The 20,528-nt window shown below is 35.5% G+C and overlaps 1 protein-coding gene across 3 annotated transcripts in view; it reads right to left on the bottom strand.

Moving 5' to 3' along the window:
- The window catches only part of APLF (aprataxin and PNKP like factor), a 93,459-nt gene that overhangs the window by 54,061 nt on the left and 18,870 nt on the right, over positions 1 to 20,528 (bottom strand). For all 3 annotated transcript variants that reach the window (XM_059891126.1, XM_005212845.5, NM_001077874.1), the window contains 3 exons: positions 12,916 to 13,088; positions 6,201 to 6,345; positions 5,746 to 5,872 (listed from right to left, as the gene is read on the bottom strand). In XM_059891126.1, coding sequence (XP_059747109.1) covers positions 5,746 to 5,872; positions 6,201 to 6,345; positions 12,916 to 13,088 — 445 coding nt within the window. The remainder of the gene's footprint in view (positions 1 to 5,745; positions 5,873 to 6,200; positions 6,346 to 12,915; positions 13,089 to 20,528) is intronic.

Below are 20,528 nucleotides of genomic sequence, written 5' to 3'. Positions count from 1 at the left end.
TGGAAACAATTTTAGCTCAGGTCTAAGAAACTCATGATAACATCCAAGGGATAATACCTGGGGACCCAGAAAACTAAATAAACTAGAAGTATATTAGTTGAAAAACAGAAAGGATAGCCTGATCACAGCAAACATTCATGTACATATGTATGGCAAAACCAATACAATATTGTAAAGTAAAAAAAAAAAAAAATAATAATAATAAATACATAAAATAAAAATGGAAAAAAAATTAAAAATAAAAGAGTTAAAACAACAGTTAAACTGAGAAAAGATCTAGAAGAGAATGCAAGGGCATATTAATAAAATAAAAAGCAAAAACAAAACTAAACCTCCAAAACATACAGAGGGTAAATTTAGGTGGCTATAAAGTGATATGGTTCAGAGCATGTGCCTTACAGTCAGGCAGAGCTACATCTCAATTATATCTCTGCCATTTATTATGATCTTAGGTAAGTCAAGTCAGTTAACATCAATTAACATTATTATTTGTCCTGTATTTAAAGACACAGATGGTTCAAAAATATCAAGATGGTTTCAGGTAGTCTACATAAAGATCAATGAACACAATATAGTATTAAAGCTGTAAAAAGATTTAAAGTATCCTATACCTAAATGAGCCTAAAATGCATCCTGGAAATTGATTTTTTAAAAATCACTAGCATTGGTCTATTGACCTGGATGATAAACTACTTAAACGAACATAACAACAACAATAAAAACTACAAAGCAGAAAAAGTCAAAGTACTCCAAACTTTAATTAGCTGCATTCAAGTACTAAACTGTTATTTCCTTCTAAATCTGTCTTTAAAAAAGTTAAGTAACCTACCTTTTTTCTTATATTTCCCCAAAGTAGGAATTTATAAGAAATGCGTAAATGCAAAGACTTTATTTTGAAGCTTTAGCTTTGTGCACTATATAATGGGGGCTTCCCAGGTGGAGCTAGTGCCTGCCAATGCAGGAGCCATAAAGATAGGGGTTCCATCCCTGGGTAGGGAAGATCCCCTGGAGGAGGGCATGGCATTCTTGTCTGAAGAATCCCATAGACAGAGGAGCCTGGCAGACTATAGTCCATAGGGTCACAAGGAGTCGGACCTGACTGAAGCAACTTAGCGCACACACACTATTTAATATTCCTGTCTAAAGCAATGTCAAATTACTCTCATTTGTGTTTTCAAGGTGAGATGTCCAAAAAAGTGCTTCATATTTTATATGGTACATTTACCAAGTGAAAATAAATGAATATATTCATAATTGGAAGCAAATATATTTTGGACAATTATAATTAATGTAATAATGATAGTTCAGTTCAGTTCAGTTGCTCAGTCGTGTCGACTCTTTGCAACCCCATGAATCGCAGCACGCCAGGCCTCCCTGTCCATCACCATCTCCCGGAGTTCACTCAGACTCACGTCCATCGAGTCAGTGATGCCATCCAGCCATCTCATCCTCTGTCGTCCCCTTCTCCTCCTGCCCCCAATCCCTCCCAACATCAGAGTCTTTTCCAATGAGTCAACTCTTCACATGAGGTGGCCAAAGTACTGGAGTTTCAGCTTTAGCATCATTCCTTCCAAAGAAATCCCAGGGCTGATCTCCTTTAGAATGGCCTGGTTGGATCTCCTTGCAGTCCAAGGGACTCTCAAGAGTCTTCTCCAACACCACAGTTCAAAAGCATCAATTCTCAGCTTTCTTCACAGTCCAACTTTCACATCCATACATGACCACTGGAAAAACCATAGCCATGACTAGACGGACCTTTGTTGGCAAAGTAATGTCTCTGCTTTTGAATATGCTATCTAGGTTGGTCATAACTTTTCTTTCAAGGAGTAAGTGTCTTTTAATTTCATGGCTGCAATCACCATCTGCAGTGATTTGGAGCCCAAAAAATTAAAGTCTGACACCGTTTCCACTATTTCCCCATCTATTTCCCATGAAGTGATGGGACCAGATGCAATGATCTTCGTCTTCTGAATGTTGAGTTTTAAGCCAACTTTTTCACTCTCCACTTTCACTTTCATCAAGAGGCTTTTGAGTTCCTCTTCACTTCTGCCATAATGGTGGTGTCATCTGCATATCCGAGGTTACTGATCTTTCTCCTGGCAATCTTGATTCCAGCTTGTGCTTCTTCCAGCCCAGCCTTACAGAAGCAATTACAGAACAAGACAACTAGGAAAGAAAAGAACTTGCCTGCAAGGAAGAAATTCACACTGGTCAATTTTTGGTTAAGTAGTTATTCTTTCTATATTACAGAAAATGTTCTAATGAGAGGAAGTATCTGCCCCCTCTCCACTACCATCCCCCATTCCCACTCCCTTCCAGCAAAAGGAGAGGACCCACACTTAATGAGAAATGTTACTGATAAAGATATACATGTAATGATGTGGGGAGTAGGGAATTCAAAACCACTGTCCTGGAATAAATAAAACCCTTACCAGGAAATCTTAGATTTAAATGTGAAAATGCTCTGGATTAAATCACATCTCCCTCAACACATAATATATAACCTATTCTTGCCACAAGATCGTTCTGATCCTACCCAAATTAGCATTTTAAGTAAGGAATATTATGTACAGATCCCTGAGTTGTTAACTGAGAAGGAAAGGAAGGAATGGGTTGACAAACTTAATGAAACTTCCATCAGCTCTGATGCTTCTTTCCTTTCTGGGACAATGTAGACAGAGCTAAAAGGAGTGGCATGGCCTATATGCTGCCCCTTCCACTTCTGCTGCTGCAAAGCTGTGATCGAGGCTTGCAATGAGCTAGGAATAATCCTCACTCACATGAATCTCTGGCTCTTCCATCACTGACTTCATCACACATTATTTTATACCCTGCATTTGTGTAGGTGAAAAATCATATTAAATTTTGAAAATACCTTTTTTAAAGTAAAGCATAAGATTTTCATAATCTTGGTGGGGGGAAAGAAAACAGGAAGAAAATTTCCTATTTTCTATTAGGACAAGTTAACTGCCTATTAGAATAAAAATATTTATTCAGAAGGATATAAAATCAAAGTCTCTATACTATATCATTTATAACATCCAACATCCAATAGCACAACAGGAAAATGTGACCACATAAAGGAAAACAGGCAACCAACAGAAATTAAACCTCAGATGACTGAGAAGTTGCACATGAAATGCTGACTGAATAATACAATGTAGCAAAAAGTTTAATAATCTTTAATCAATGGGAATATCCAGAAGATGACTGTGGTATCTGCCACGACTACAAACTGTGCTAGAACACTGGTCTCATCATCTTTGACTCTTTCAGCACATAATATTGTGTGCTTGTAATTTTTTAATTTAATTTGAAATGTTTTTACTGTGCTTGTCTTTTATCATAGGCATGACCCTAATGGATTAGTTTGAAAATCTATTTAATGACATCTGGAACTAAAATTAGTATAAATCAAAAAACCAGCAGAATTTAAAATAAAATAATAATAATAATTAGCAGAATTTGCAGAGGAACTAGGATTCAATCCCTGTCATTTGGGCTCCAGTGAATTCCCTCACTAATGGGTGTACTACTGCCTCTACATTTACTTTTACTATTTTTCTTACATATATAAATGGCACATATTGTTATGGGTGAAACCTAGAGTTGACAGGAAACAATTTTTCAAAATGGTTTTTTTTCACTGTAGTACAAAGGGAGTATTTTAGTAACATGTCATGATCCTTTAATACTTGTAGTTTCTGATCAAGTAATTTCCTTTCTACAATTTATACCATAATAATAAAATAATGGTAGACATTATTTTAAGACATTTACACAGTTTTTAATCACACTTAATGACACTATAATTTGGGACAGTGACAAAAGTTAAATAATAACATATTGCTTAAATTATGATATATTAATATGAGGAGAGTGGACAAGTAAAGAGACATTAGTGTGGTCTGCAGAATTGTAAAATGAACCCTCCCCAAGATTTCCTGTCATAATCCCCAGGACTGTGAATGCAATATCATGCCCATGATTGTGTTTGGTTATATGGCAAAATAAATGTTGCACCTATTTTTAAGTTTACATATCAGTTTATCCTGAGTTAATTAACTGGAAGATAATGTACATGGGCCTGATCTAATCAACAAATTCTATAAGCAGAGATTTCTCAGTTGGTCACCAAGGAGAAATTAGATGCAAAGCACGAGAAAGGTCTGTTGTGCCATGCTAGCCTTGAAGATGAAGTTCAGAACTGAAAAATGCCCTCTAGTAGCTGAGAGTGAGCCCTGACCAATAGTCAGCAGGAAAACAAATCCTCCGACTCAGTCAGTCCGTCAGTCAGTTCAGTCGCTCGGTCGTGTCCGACTCTTTGTGACCCCATGAATCGCAGCACACCAGGCCTCCCTGTCCATCACCAACTCCCGGAGTTCACCCAGACTCACGTTCATTGAGTCAGTGATGCCATCCAACCATCTCATCCTCTGTCATCCCCTCTTCCTCCTGCCCCCAATGCCTCCCAGCATCAGAGTCTTTTCCAATGAGTCAACTCTTCGCATGAGGTGGCCAAAGCACTGGAGTTTCAGCTTTAGCATCATTCCTTCCAAAGAAATCCCAGGGCTGATCTCCTTCAGAATGGACTGGTTGGATCTCCTTGCAGTCCAAGACACTCTCAAAAGTCTTCTCCAACATCACAGTTCAAAAGCATCAATTCTTCGGCGCTCAGCTTTCTTCACAGTTCAACTTTCACATCCATACATGAAAAACCATAGCCTTGACTAGACGGACCTTTGTTGGCAAAGTAATGTCTCTGCTTTTGAATATGCTATCTAGGTTGGTCATAACTTTTCTTCCAAGGAGTAAGCGTCTTTTAATTTCATGGCTGCAGTCACCATCTGCAGTGATTTTAGAGCCCAAAAAAATAAGGTCTGACACTGTTTCCACTGTTTCCCCATATATTTCCCATGAAGTGATGGGACCAGATGCCATGATCTTAGTTTTCTGAAGGTTGAGCTTTAAGCCAACTTTTTCACTCTCCAGTTTCACTTTCATCAAGAGGCTTTTTAGTTCCTCTTCACTTTCTGCCATAAGAGTGGTATCATCTGCATATCTGAGATTATTGATCTTTCTCCCGGCAATCTTGATTCCAGCTTGTGCTTCTTCCAGCCCAGCATTTCTCATGATGTACTCTGCATAGAAGTTAAATAAGCAGGGTGACAATATACAGCCTTGACATACTTCTTTTCCTATTTGGAACCAGTCTGTTGTTCCATGTCCAGTTCTAACTGTTGCTTCCTGACCTGCATATAGGTTTCTCAAGAGGCAGGTCAGGTGCTCTGGTATTCCTCTTTCAGAATTTTCCACAGTTTATTGTGATCCACACAGTCAAAGGCTCCAACTACAAGGAAGCAAATTCTCCATAAAAACTGAAATGATCTTGTAAGTGGATATCCCATGATGCCCAGGTCAGAGCCCAGCTTGACACTTGGATTTGTCTCGTGAAAATCTCAACAGACAATTAAGTCAAATCTGCCCAGACTTTAAAATTGTGAGTTAATAACGGGTATTATTTTAAGCTGCTAAAAGATTAAAAAATTAAAAAATAATAGTAAGTAGTAGAACGGTGTTTGATAAATGGCACAAAATAATAATTTATGATTTAAATTAAACTTCATGAAGACTCCTTCCTAAAGAAATGTTATGCTAAGTTACACACATATATAACTATAATTTTATCTTCACTTGTTCAAAAACTTTCAAATTCTGTCAAATATTTCTTGAAACAAAACCTACCTCCACTGATGACTGAAAGGTTCTGATCACTTGAATTTTCTGTTAACATCCATGCTGGGAGGATTCTTTTCCTCTCGGAAGGATTTGGCTGTTGCTTACTCAAGTCTCTACTTTCACCTATGAAAGACTAAAAGGCATCTACGTATTAAGTGCTAAAAATAATCCTGCATCCTTAATGAAACTTCACAATGATTTACTTTGAAGAAAGCTACCATTAAAAAACCCATCTGCAGCTGTGGACTGAATTAGTTAAATTTCTCAAAGGAAGAAATTCAACATTTCTATTAGCTGAAGTGTTGGTCTAGTGTGACCTTCTCTAGAGCTTTACTTAAAAACAGGAAAAGCAGATCAATGCTAGCAATTTTGTCAAGATATGTCTAATATCAGTTGTCTTTTCTCTCCTCAATACAACTTAAGTAACGTGTTATAAATGGGTGAGATCTTAAATTTCTTACCATGTTATTTGCAGCGGCCTGGGGCTTTGCTGTTTCTGTACTTCTTTCCCGCCGTGGGGCACTGGGTGTTTTATCAGGCAAATCAGCTGAGGAAGATTTTGGTATTTCATTCAATATATCATCTTCATCAAGCATTTGACTATTTCTATAAAATACAATTGAAATTCATTTATTAACCATTTAAACTGAAGACACTTCTATTACCTACCATGACACTATGTGAGTCTCCCAAGTATATCTAACTAATGAGTCATGCTACTTTTATCAGACTTAGGAAGACAAAAGCAGATTATGGTATACCCAAATAAAATACATAGACTAGAATATGTTCTTCATGTTCTGCCCACTGCATCACCATCACATTAATCTTCCCAAAGGATGGGCCTAGAAACCACAGCTATTTATAAAATGGGCAGTAGCCAACTCTATGAAGGATGAAGAGCTACTTACTTATTTAGTAAATAGGCAAATAAGTCCAGGTTGTCTACAAAAGTTAAGATCACCTCTAAGTTTCCAAAGAGAAAATGCAAACTGTAAGAACATCAGCTAAACTACTTAGGCTCTTGAAGAAAAAACAAAACCCTGAGGTCAAGTTCACACACAGCTGCGACTGGGTCCTGGCCATTACAGCCACTTGTGAAATCTCCCAACTTGTAGTCCAACAAAGGAGCATCCAAGGTCATATGTGGAACATACCAGAAGAACTAACTGCCTCCTACTTGCTGCAAAGTGTGGTGAGATTATCCAAAGTTCTAAATCATTATTCTTTATGTATGCATAGACAGGAATCAATAAACTTACTTTTGACAATGTGAAAATGCAGATGGAAATACTACTCAGAAATAAAAAGGAAAAAAGTACTGATTATACAACATCCTAGGAATTTCAAAGGCAGTTTGCTAAGTGAAAGAAGCCAGACACAGAAGTATGTATCACATGAATCCATTATGTGGCATTCTGAAGGCGTAAAGCTGAAAGGACAGAAATCAGATCGGTAGTCTCCAGAAGCTGGGATGGGGGGAGAGGAATGACCACAAACAGGCAAGAGGGAATTTTGGGGGGAAATTAAAATGTTCTATATCTCATTGTGGTGGTTCTTACGTGACTATATAAATTCGTCAAACTACATCGAACTGTACATTTAAAGGGGGTAAATTTTACTACGTGTAAAATGTTTCTCAGTAAAAGGGAAATTTTAAAAATTAAAGATATAAGATTTTTAAAATTTGTCTAGCTGAGAAGAGAATAATTAGTGGCTTATCTTGTTTTGTGTTATCTCCTAGTAATAACCTCCCTCAAAGGCAGACTTGAATTCATGGCAGGAATCAGCCAAAATAAAAACTTAGACCAAGTTTATGTGTAACACCACAGTTTTTGTTCATTCAATAAATATTTTAAAAATACCTAGGGTATGTTAGATACTACACCAGGTATAGGGGATTTGGAGTTGAAAACGTATGATTGTTCTACCCATAAAACTGCACTCCCACAAAATATTCAAATCCATTTTACTTACAACACACAGGTGTGCTTCCAAATTCTAATTTTTTCCTTCAAATTTTCTTAACATTTTATTTGAAAAATATTAAGAAACACTCTAGAGAAATGTTATGGCTTTTCACAACTTACACTGTTAGAAATTGAGCAACATCATCCATTCCATTTCTAGTTTTTCTGTTCTGGCATAAATCCACTAATATACATCCTATGGCCATAGGGAAATTTTTTAGTATTTACCAAGAATAAATATGACAAAAAAAAAAACCCTAACCCCCTCCCCAAAATTCTATTTAACATTTAGTTCCAAATAGGTCAAAATACAAATGATTTTAGTACACTTTTATTTAAATATAAATATTGCCACTGTAATACGAACATCTTCCTATTTTTAGCCTCAAATATTAATACTTCCTCGAGCAATCAACTATCACAGATTTATAATACAGTGAACTAGAATTTGTTAAAAATTAAAAACTTGGAATTTAAATACAAAACAAAGATAAATGAATTCTCCTTTTCTTTGGCAATAGCTATCAAGACATAATTTACATAATCATGAAATTCATGCTTCTAAAGTATAAAATTTAGTAGTTTTCAGTATATTCACAAAGTTGTACAATCATCACCAATATCTAATTTTGGAATGTATTCATTGTCTGAAAAAGAAATTCCATATGCATTAGCAGTCATTTATTCTCTTCTCCAGCCCTGGCAACTGCCATCTACTTTCCATCTCTAGGCATGTACATTTTCTGACACTTCATATAGATAGAATCATACAACTTTTTGTGTACACAGTTGTTTTCAGTTCTGACACTTCATATAGACAGAATCATACAGCTTTTTGTGTATACAGTTGTTTTCAGTTCTTTTGTGTATATTCCTAGGAGTAGAATTACTGGGTCACAAGTAACTCTACATTTAAAATTCTGAGGAACTGCCAGAATGAGTTCCACAGAGGCAGTAGACTTACAACCCCACTACCAAAATATATGAGTTTCAATCTCTCCACAACCTCACCAGCACTTCTTACTATCTGTCTTACTTATCTTATCCTTAACTTACTATCTTATCCTAATGAATGTGAAATGGGAGCTCATTGTGGCTTTCATTTACATATCATGTTGAGCATCTTTTTTCATGTGCTTATTGGCCAGTTGGGTACCTCCTTTGAAGAAATGTCTACTCAAGTCCAGTATGGATTTTGGAAATTGGGTTCTCTTATTACTGAATTGTAAAAGTTCTTTATATATTCTGGATAGAAGTCCCTTACCAGATACATGACTTGCAAATATTCTCTCTCATTCTGAGGGTAATCTTTTTACATTCTTGATGACATCCTTAGAAGTGCAGAAGTTTTTAATTGTGATGAAGTCCAATTTATCTACTTTCTTGCTTGCTTGTGCTTTTGGTGTTATATCTAAGAAATCACTGCCAGATCCAAGTGTTTTTTCCTAAGGATTTCATAGTTTTAGCTCTTTTAGTTAGGTCTCTGATCTATTTTTATATGGTGTGAGGTAGGAGTATTTTGCATTTGTCTCAGCACCATTTGTTATTCTTTTCTCCATTTAATTGTTTAGGCACTCTCATTGAAAATTAATTGGCCATAGTGTAAAGATTTATTTCTGGACTGTCAATTCTATTCCATTGATCCATATGTCTTTCCTACACAAGTATCACACTGTCTCGATTACTGTAGCTTTGAAGCAGGTTTTGAAATTGAGAAGTGCGAATCTTCCAACTCTTTTCTTCTTTTTAAAGACTGCTTGGAAGTCCAGTACTTGCGTGCTGCAACTACTGGAGCCTATTCATCTAGAGCCCGTGGTCCGCAACAAGAGAAGCCACCGCAGCATGAAGACCATGCACTACAACAAATAGCAGCCTGCACTCACCGGAACGAGAGAAAGCCCACACAGCAACAAAGACCCAGTGCAGCCGAAAATAAATACATAAATAAAAATAAAGACTATTTTGGCAATTAAGTTATTTTTAAAAATATAGTCTGTTATATTTAAATATAAGTTATATATTTTGTGTTTAATACAAAATATATTAAGGTGAATGAGCTAGACCTATAAGTTTAAAATAATTATAAATAAATTATAAACATGCATGTTTTCATACTACAATGGCATTTTCATCAACATTTCATTATTTTGTCCAAAATTAAATAGTTATTAAAAGTACCTATTTAAATGGAAACTATTAAGCACTTTAAAAATTTGAAAGAAAAAATAATTTGGTATAAATGATTTACTTTCCTTTCTTCAACAGTGTTTTAAAGAAAACAATCACTCCGGAGAGCTAATGTTGTACTTGCTTATCAGCAATGAGATTCAGATGAGGAAAGTATTATAGAGTATTTCATTCATCTATTCAAGACACCAAGGAGGAGAAGGTGGCAATAAAAGATGAGATGGTTGGATGTCATCATCAACTCAATGGACGTGAGTTTAAGCAAACTCTGGGAGACAGGGAAGGACAGAGAGGCCTGGAATGCTGCAGTCCATGGGGTCACAAAGAATCGGACACACCTGAGCAACTGAACAATAACAGCAACAAAATGGCTGCTAAGCACCCACTGCTGGGAAGGCAACAGGAATGCAAAATTAATGCTGGTCCTTCTATATGAAATACATCATAATTTAATTAACTAAAATATAAAACTTTTTTTTACATTCTCTTACTTTGACTTCTGAAAAAAGTACAGCTTTTGGTACAATAATTTCATAGAAACATATACAGAGTGAAAAATGAACACACTAGAGCTAATGTGTATATACCCCTACGCTCTAAGTCAATTATGAATGGGCTTTATTATACAGACTCTAAATACTACATGAAAAGCATGCTGACATGAGTAAAATGAGAACTTGAAGAAACGACAAGCTTTTGCACTGTTATTTTGTTCTTCAAACCTCTTTCTTAAATTCATAGCTGGTTGGAAGAAAAAATTTATAATGAAATCAGGGTCCTCATAACTTACACAAAGCACACAGGTTTTTTATTCTTATTCAAATTTTAAAATATTTCAACATGTATTATAAAAGTATAGAGAGATTAACTGGAGTGAGGTATCCCAGAGGTCCACATCTCCACACCCAACTGCCTGCAAACTCTACTGCTGGAAACCTCAAGCCAAAGAACTAGGAAGACAGGAACACAATACCGTCCATCAAAAACAAAAAGAAATAAAAGGCAAAAAAAAAAAATATATATATATATATGTTACAGATGAAGGCGCAAGGTAAAAATCTACAAAACGTAACACATAGAGAGGAAATAGGGAACCTATCAGAAAGAATTTAGAGTGATGACAATAACATCATCTGCAAATAAAGACAGTTCTGCTTCTTTCTTTTCAATAGGATGCCCTTTGTTTCTTTCTCTTGATTTACTGGATTGGCTAGGACCTTCAGTAAATAGATATTTCTGTTTTGCCCCCAACAGTAGGCAGAGAACTTTCCAATACCTCACTATTAAGTATATTTTTATAGGATGGAAATTTCCTTCTTTTCCTAGTTTTCTCTAAGGTTTTTAAAAATTAATCATGAACATGTATTAAATTTTGGTCACAGCTGCTTTTATCCATCTACTGAAATGACAGTTCTTTAATCTGTTATAGTAAATTTCATTGATTGATTTTTATATGATAAACTCACCTTGCAGTTCTTAAAATTTCACTTGGTCATAGAATATTAAAATCCTTTTTACACATTGCTGGTTTTGACTTGTAAATAACTTATAAGTATATAACTTATAATAACTTTGGGTCTATATTTACTTCTTTTGTAATGTTCTTATCTGATTTTGCTATTAAGATTATAAAAGCTTCATAAAATGAGTGGTGAAGTGTACTCTCTTCTATTTTGGAGGAAAAAGTATAATAGCGGTATCACTTATTCTTTGTAAGTTAAAAGAATTCACTGGTGAAGTTCCTTGTGGGAAATTCTTAAATTAGGAACTCAATTTCTTTGATGAATATAGGATTCATCAGATTTTCTATTTCTTCCTGTGTCAGTTTTTGTAAATTGTGTTTCTCTAGAAATGTTATGTATTCATTTAGGCCATCAATTTTACTCCCATAGAATTTTAAATAATAATTTCTTCATCTTCTTTCAAGGTCTGCAGGATCAGTAGTGATAGCCCCTGTTCCATTTCTGGTTTTGACAATTTGTTTTCAATTTGTTTTCAGCTTTTTTTTCCCTTAGTAAGCCTTACTAAGGTCTTATCAATTTTATTAGTCTTTTCAAGGAACTAACTTTAGGCTTTGTTGATTTTCTTTGTTATTTGTCTATGTTCTATTTCACTGATTTCTAGTCTTATTTTTCTTATTATTTCTTTTTTGGGATTAATTTACTCCTGATTGTCTATCTTCTAAAAGTAGAAGCATATAGCATTCACTTTATAGCTTTCTTCTCTCCTAATAAAAGCATTTAATATAAATTTTCCTCAAATGCCTACTGTCATAAATGTTTCTGTTATGCTTTCAGTATTATTTTGTTCAAAATGTTTTCTAATTTCCCTTGAGATTTCTTTTGAACCCATGGGCTACTTAGTACATGCTACTTAATTTCAAAACACTTAAACATCTTCCTAGATATTGTATTTTTATTGATTTTTAATTTAATACCAGTGCAATCAAAGAACATACTCTATATAATTCTGTCCATCTATTTCTATAGGTCCAGTTTAAGTATTCTATAATTTAAAAGCTAAACAAAGGCAAATAATCTGCTAATGACTGCCTCAATAAAACTCACTGCATTAATTATAACTTTACATCAGCTATTTATTGTAATACCTCATTTCACCAGTTTCCCTACTTTATATTTTCTATTATTCTTATAAGAAAGAGGAATTACACAAATATAATCTAAACCAGAGGTTAATACCTTAAGAAAATTTTAAAAGTTAAAAAAAGAAAAGATTAAGAAAATATAGTCAGTTTCATATTAATTATCCTGATTATTATTTGATGGAAAAAGCATTCTAAATACAATGTTTGTAAAAGATGCAACATATAGAAGCAACCACTACTGAGGCATAAGTTTCCAAAACCATATGTTTTCTAGAAGCACACTCACACACACACACCCCTACATCACCACTATATTTAAATTCTAGAGTGGTTTCAACTGAAGCTTTTGTGCATGACTGAGGAATTAGATTACAAATATCATCACTTTAATCACACTTCATCAGGCAATCTTACCTTAAAGTACACTCCATTTCCATTTCAGAATGTGTAGACAAGACACAGAAAATGTATTTGTCAACTAATAAAGAAAAGTGATCTCCAGGATTCAACCAGCACCATATATTTGTCTTCAATGGTAAGAGCTGGCTCTTCTCAGAAGACTGATAATAACATGGATTTCTGTGTAGCTAACAAATTTAAAAAACAGAATACAGTGATGTTATAACTCAAAATCAAGATAAAAATACAACTAAATATGAACTGATTCAAAATGTTAGTGTCAAAACAATTTTAAGTATAAATCTACACTTAAAAGTCTAATAAATTTGGCACTTCAAGACACCATATAATTATAATCTAACCATACAAAAAAACAGTTGTATTATACTTCTGATTTCTCTAGGAATCAAAGAAAAAAGCAAAGTTATTAATTAACTGGTTAAAAGAGGCTGTGCTTGAGAGATGACTAGACACTGGAAAGAGAAACATGATAAATAATTATCAGTACGGAATCAGTATGGAAACTGAGTCCCCCAATTTTTATCCAAAATTCACTAATCCCTTGAAAATTCAATTCTGTTCATTTTCCCCTAATAATTACTATAATTAAAAAATGAGAATCTATGGGAAGGAAAATTCTGACCAAATTTCTCAAGCAAACAACATACCTTTTTATAAAAAAAAAAAAATCCTCACAGAAGAATCTTATTTTGTTTCAATGAAACTCCCCTCTGAAGATCATCATTCATATTCAAATTGCAAGAAGTAAATATATATCACTGTCAAAACTATTACAATAGCCATTATTTTGAATTATGTTTCCACTAATTACCTCGTGTTAGCAAAGACAACATGAGCTGCCTTCATGACTAAGACCTATTGAAAGGCACCTTAAAAGTTCTAACTAGAATCAAACTGAAAGTAGCCACTTTCAGATAGCCTTCTTGTCATCCATACCATTGGGTCTTTTAAATAAATAAGCTTTAGCATATAACAAAGAAATCCACATTAATGCAGATTTTCAGGTTTATTTTTTAAAGAATTTTATATAAAGCAACTCCCCCCTACCACCCATCTGTCTACTTTATCAATTTAAATGACATTTTTTTCTGGAGACATCAATCATCTCTCCAGCATGGCAACATAAATATCACCTTGAGACTGACATATGCTGAACGCTCTCAATTTTTCTATTTATAATTCATTAATGTATCTTGAGACAGAAGTATATTTTCATTAATACATCAAAACCTTTTCTGACCCCAACCATTTAAATTATCTGTAGGTGTTAAGATATGTCTTATTCACCTTGAGTTTGAACAGACTTGAACTGAGTATAAATTCAAAAGGTAAAACCTTCTGTTACTACTGTAAAAAAAATTAATTACAGAAAAATTAAGGAAGCTTGTAATAGGCTTCTTTTTAAATGTATTTTGAAATTTTAAAAATGCATTAGTATTTTTTTTCTTTTTACCCTTCAAAAATCTTCTTTCCATTGGGAAATTCAGTTTAAAATTTTTGTTAAATACAGTTACTTTCTTTTTTAAAAAATCTTAATCATTTATGGAATACAAACTAAGTAAAATATAAGTAAGTTTAGAATATTATTATAAACATGAAGCAAATACTGTTATTAACTTTGGTATATTACTTTGCATTATATTTTTCATTTGTTATTTTTTAAAAATGTCTATTTCTACGGAAAAAGAATAGGGTATTTAAAGGGTAAATATAAGATATTTTGATTTAGTTTCTATATTAAGCCACAGCAAAATATCCACAAACTTTTATTGAACATCTATAACCTTTTTTCATTCCATTCAAATGTCAAACCCCAGATCCTTTTCCTCTAAAGTATACCAGGTCCATTTCTCTTACCATTAGCAGTCATGGCCCTAGTTCAAACTCTGACCCACTGCGTGCATTTCTTACTTGTGCTAACATCACATCAAGTCTCCCAGTCTTCTATCACCTACTGCTTCCCAGGTTACTTTTTACATTTTTCTACATAAGGCCTCTGATGCTTCTCCAATATAAAAAAGCATAGAAATGAAGGTTCTTCATAAACCTACAATGGTTTCCAACCCCAACTCCCACATTCACCAAAATCTTCACCTTATACATACAATCTTTGGTCCAATCATTAAGACCTACTCAAAAATGCTCTATTGTTTACTACAGCCTCAGTAATGTCTTGTCCCAACCACCTTTCTGCTTGAACTATTGGAACCAGTTTCTATCAGTCAAAGATTACCTACAATCATCTGACAAATCATCACTAGACTCTAAGGTCCCTGGGCGAAGATAATTATCTACCACAGTTCTTACAGTCTATGATTAAAATGACTACAGGAGTCTCTAGTAGCAGGAAGAATCAATGGTATTTCAACTGTCAGTCATTACATGAATAATCTTAGGAATGGTTTCAAATAGTTTACTATAAGAAGTGAGGCTGGAAATCCAAAATACTTACTAAAAATGCTACCTGTTGAGTCACTTAAATAGATTCACCCTAAAATGTGTTAATTCCATTTTCTACAAGATACCATATTGTATGATCTTAAGAAATTATAATCTATACAATTAGGTAAACTAAATTTTAAACAGAATCCACTTTCATCCTCTAAAAAGCTCCTAGTAGCCAACAGCTCAGCACATGAGCTTACTAGCTTTCAAAATCCCACGAAAATTACAAGAAGCTCTATATAGTCAGCAAACACAAGACCGGGAGCTGACTGTGGCTCAGATCATGAACTCCTTATTGACAAATTCAGACTGAAATCGAAGAAAGTAGGGAAAACCACTAGACCATTCAGGTATGACCTAAATCAAATTCCTTATGATTATGCAGTGGAAGTGAGAAATAGATTTAAGGGACTAGATCTGATAGAGTGCCTGATGAACTATGGACGGCGGTTCGTGACAGAGACAGAGATCAAGATCATCCCCATGGAAAAGAAATGCAAAAAAGCAAAATGGCTGTCTGGGGAGGCCTTACAAATAACTGTGAAGAAAAGAGAAGTGAAAAACAAAGGAGAAAAGGAAAGATATAAGCATCTGAATGCAGAGTTCCAAAGAATAGCAAGGAGAGATAAGAAAGCTTTCCTCGGCGATCAGTGCAAAGAAATAGAGGAAAACAACAGAATGGGAGAGACCAGAGATCTCTTCAAGAAAATTAGAGATACCAAGGGAACATTTCATGCAAAGATGGGCTCAATAAAGGACACAAATGGTAGGGACCCAACAGAAGCAGGAAGATATTAAGAAGAGGTGGCAAGAATACACAGAAGAACTGTACAAAAAAGATCTTAATGACCCAGATAATCACGATGGTGTGATCACTCACTTAGAGCCAGACATCTTGGTATGTGAAGTCAAGTGGGCCTTAGAAAGAATCACTATGAACAAAGCTAGTGGAGGTGATGGAATTCCAGTTGAGCTATTTCAAATCCTGAAAGATGATGCTGTGAAAGTGCTGCACTCAATATGCCAGCAAATTTGGAAAACTCCGCAGTGGCCACAGGACTGGAAAAGGTCAGTTTTTATTCCAATCCCAAAGAAAAGCAATGCCAAAGAATGCTCAAACTACCACACAATTGCACTCATCTCACACGCTAGTAAAGTAATGCTCAAAATTCTCCAAGCCAGGCTTCAGCAATATGTGAACCGTGAACTTCCTGATGTTCAAGCTGGTTTCAGAAAAGGCAAAGGAACCAGAAATCAAATTGCCAACATCCATTGGATCATCAAAAACGCAAGAGAGTTCCAGAAAAACATCTACTGCTGCTTTATTGACTATGCCAAAGCCTTTGACTGTGTGGATCACAATAAACTGTGGAAAATTCTGAAAGAGATAGGAATACCAGACCACTTGACCTGCCTCTTGAGAAACCTATATGCAGGTCAGGAAGCAACAGTTAGAACTGGACATGGAACAACAGACTGGTTCCAAATAGGAAAAGGAGTACATCAAGGCTGTATATTGTCACCCTGCTTATTTAACTTCTATGCAGAGTACATTATGAGAAATGCTGGGCTGGAAGAAGCACAAGCTGGAATCAAGATTGCCGGGAGAAATATCAATAATCTCAGATATGCAGATGACACCACCATTATGGCAGAAAGTGAAGAGGAACTAAAAAGCCTCTTGATGAAAGTGAGAGAGGAGAGTGAAAAAGTTGGCTTAAAGCTCAACATTCAGAAAACGAAGATCATGGCATTTGGTCCCATCACTTCATGGGAAATAGATGGGGAAACAGTGGAAACAGTGTCAGACTTTATTTTTTTGGGCTCCAGAATCACTGCATATGGTGATTGCAGCCATGAAATTAGAAGATGCTTACTCCTTGGAAGGAAAGTTATGACCAACCTAGATAGCATATTCAAAAGCAGAGACATTACTTTGCCAACAAAAGTCCATCTAGTCAAGGCTATGGTTTTTCCAGTGGTCGTGTATGGATGTGAAAGTTGGACTGTGAAGAAAGCTGAGTGCTAAAAAACTGATGCTTTTGAACTGTGGTGTTGGAGAAGACTCTTGAGAGTCCCTTGCACTGCAAGGAGATCCAACCAGGCCATTCTAAAGGAGATCAGTCCTGGGATTTCTTTGGAAGGAATGATGCTAAAGCTGAAACTCCAATACTTTGGCCACCTCATGTGAAGAGTTGACTCATTGGAAAAGACTCTGATGCTGGGAGGGATTGGGGGCAGGAAGAGAAGGGGACGACAAGGATGAGATGGCTGGATGGCATCACCGACTCGATGGACGTGAGTCTGAGTGAACTCCAGGAGTTGGTGATGGACAGGGAGGCCTGGCATGCTGCAGTTCATGGGGTCGCAAAGAGTCGGACACGACTGAGTGACTGAACTGAACTGAACATTAGCTGTAACTTCATATGACTTCATCTGATCAAATACCACAATATACTTTTAAATTAACCACAGAATCATAGAATTTGGGTAGAGGAATCAGAAAGTATTTAGCTAAATTGAGAAAGAAAATGATTACATTTTACAAGCTAAACCATCCAAACAGTACATTTAATCCAGGCCTGTGGTTAGTGTGGGGGGTAAGGGGTAGGGGAGTAGAGGGGTAGGTAGGGTGGGGAGCAGACCTACTACAGAATTGGGAGTATTAAAGTAAAAGCTACCAGGAAAATAAGCACTGCTACATATAAGCTCAATTCTAAAAAAAAAAAAAAAAAAAACTCTGAAAGCTGCAAGGAATATAATTTATCTAGTTCCAGCAACTGAATTTCATGAGGATCTAGCCTTAAGTCCTTCCCAGGTGTATCTGCAAGGGAAAACATTTCTATTTCCTGTCTGTGTTGAAAAAGATAAAAAAGCAGTAAAATAAAATTTGGAGGAAAGGATAGAATTAGAAATTAAAAATAGAGGATATATAAATTTGGTGTATGTGTGTCAGTCGCTCAGTCGTGTCTGACTCTTTGCAACCCCATGACTGTAGCCCACCAGGCTCCTCTGTCCATGGAATTCTCCAGGCCAAGAATACTGGAGTGGGTTGCCATTTCCTTCTCCAAGGCATCTTCCTGACCCAGGGATTGAACCCAGGTCTCCTGCATTGCAGGGAGATGCTTTACTGTCTGAGCTACTAGCTGCTGCTGCTGCTAAGTGACTTCAGTCGAATTTGACTCTGTGCAACCCTACAGATGGCAGTCCACCAGGCTCCTCCATCCCTGGGACTCTCCAGACAAGAATACTAGAGTGGGTTGCCATTTCCTTCTCCAATGCATGAAAGTGAAAAGTGAATGTGAAGTCGCACAGTCATGTCCGGCTCTTAGCGACCTCATGGACTGTAGCCTACCAGGCTCCTCCATCCATGGGATTTTCCAGGCAAGCGTACTGGAGTGGATTGCCATTCCCTTCTCCTTTGTGCTACTAGGGAAAGCCCTTAGATTTGGTAGGTAATTATTTCACTGGGCTTCTCTTGTGACTCAGCTTGTAAAGAATCCACCTGCAATGAGGGAGACCTGGATTTGATCCCTGGGTTGGGAAGATATCCCTGGAGAAAGGAACAGCTACCCACTCCAGTATTCTGGCCTGGAGAATTCCATGGGGTTGCAAAGAATTGGACACAACTGAGCAACTTACACTTTATTTCACTGGGTCAGAGTCATTTTACAAACTATAATAATATAAAATTTTACAAACAAGATGGCATAAGAACAGAGATGCAGTGTCATTTATGCAATATTATATTCCTAAAAAGAGCTGTGAATGTTTGATATTTTCTAAGTTATAATTTAAACTTAACCTTTCATTATGTTATCAGCCACCCCTAATTTCTCTCTCAATGTGGCACTCTGGTATACGGTTAGAGCTTTTGAGTGCTTTTGCACGTTGCTGGGCTTAGAAATGTTCCCTGTTATTCCTCAGCCTTTTAAGTGAAGCCTCCCCTTTCTTGATATGTCATGGTCACCAGTGAGGAATGCTGGGTAGCGGTAAAGGGCAACAGTCAAAACAAGAATATACAGAGTTTCTGCCTGAACTCTGAGGTTTCCTTCTCATAGGTTAAGATAAGATGATGTTCTTATTCATGAGCATTTGAAAGATTCAGATGAATCTATAAACAATATTAAATAATGATACAGCCCTAAGTTTACAAAAGTAAGATGTTAAATACAAAAGCATAAAATTCTAAGAGAAGAAAAGGTTAAATATTTAAGAAAGGAAAGTGATTATATTTCTTTAAAAAGACGTAAAAAACCCAAAGTCAAACAAAAGTCAACTTGAGTATTTTTCCTCAGCTGAAAGCACTTAATACACAGGTGGTGAAATGCTAAGCATTTAGCAAATCCACCCACAAAGAAAGTGGGCCAAGCTGTGTGGTCCATCATCACCTTCTTCTTTCCCTAAAAGTATCCACGCCAGGAGATCCCCACTAAGCACAAGAGTGACATCGCAAGAGGTCTGATGTTTGATCCTATAATTTACATCTAAATAAATATTACTCATTCAGTCAGCTAAAATAAAAAAACTATGTCAAACTATGTACACTCCAACTAAAAAGCCATGTATACAAGAAATCCAAAAGATAGTTTTTTATAAGTAATAAAGTAGACAAAAATCTAGTGATATTAATAAAAATGGAGAATATATATGGAATATTTGGAATGAAAACAATGACATAAGTACTCATAAAATGAAACTTTTAAAAATTAATAGAACACTATAAATACTTTAATATCAATATATTTATAAATATGGCAGAAATTGACAACTATCTTAAATATACACTAAACTGACTTTTTAAAAAAAGCATGTATGTTATGTGCATGTGTGGCCTGTTTAAAAAGTGTTTAATAACAAAAAAGACTGAATTAGACTTATATTTTAAAAATATAATCAATAACTAAAAATCTTTCCAATTCTTCCCCAAACCTTAAAGATTCTTTTTAATATTCAAACTCTGAGACCAAAAAAAGATTGAAGGCTCTGATTCCTTCAATGAGGCTAGCAGAAAAGGGCAAGGAAAATACTGGCAAACCCAAACCCACAGTAAATAACAGATGCAAGCTACCTGTATGAGAGGTATACATGAGGTATGTGCCTTTTCACAGATCCATGTGACTATAAGTATGAACTTAAATGAATATGCTGTGTTCTTCAAA

This window comes from Bos taurus, chromosome 11, assembly GCF_002263795.3.
Source record: "Bos taurus isolate L1 Dominette 01449 registration number 42190680 breed Hereford chromosome 11, ARS-UCD2.0, whole genome shotgun sequence".
NCBI classification, from domain to species: domain Eukaryota; kingdom Metazoa; phylum Chordata; class Mammalia; order Artiodactyla; family Bovidae; genus Bos; species Bos taurus.
The sequence above is the reverse complement of the archived record's forward strand: the minus strand, read 5'-3'. Positions and strand labels throughout refer to the sequence as shown.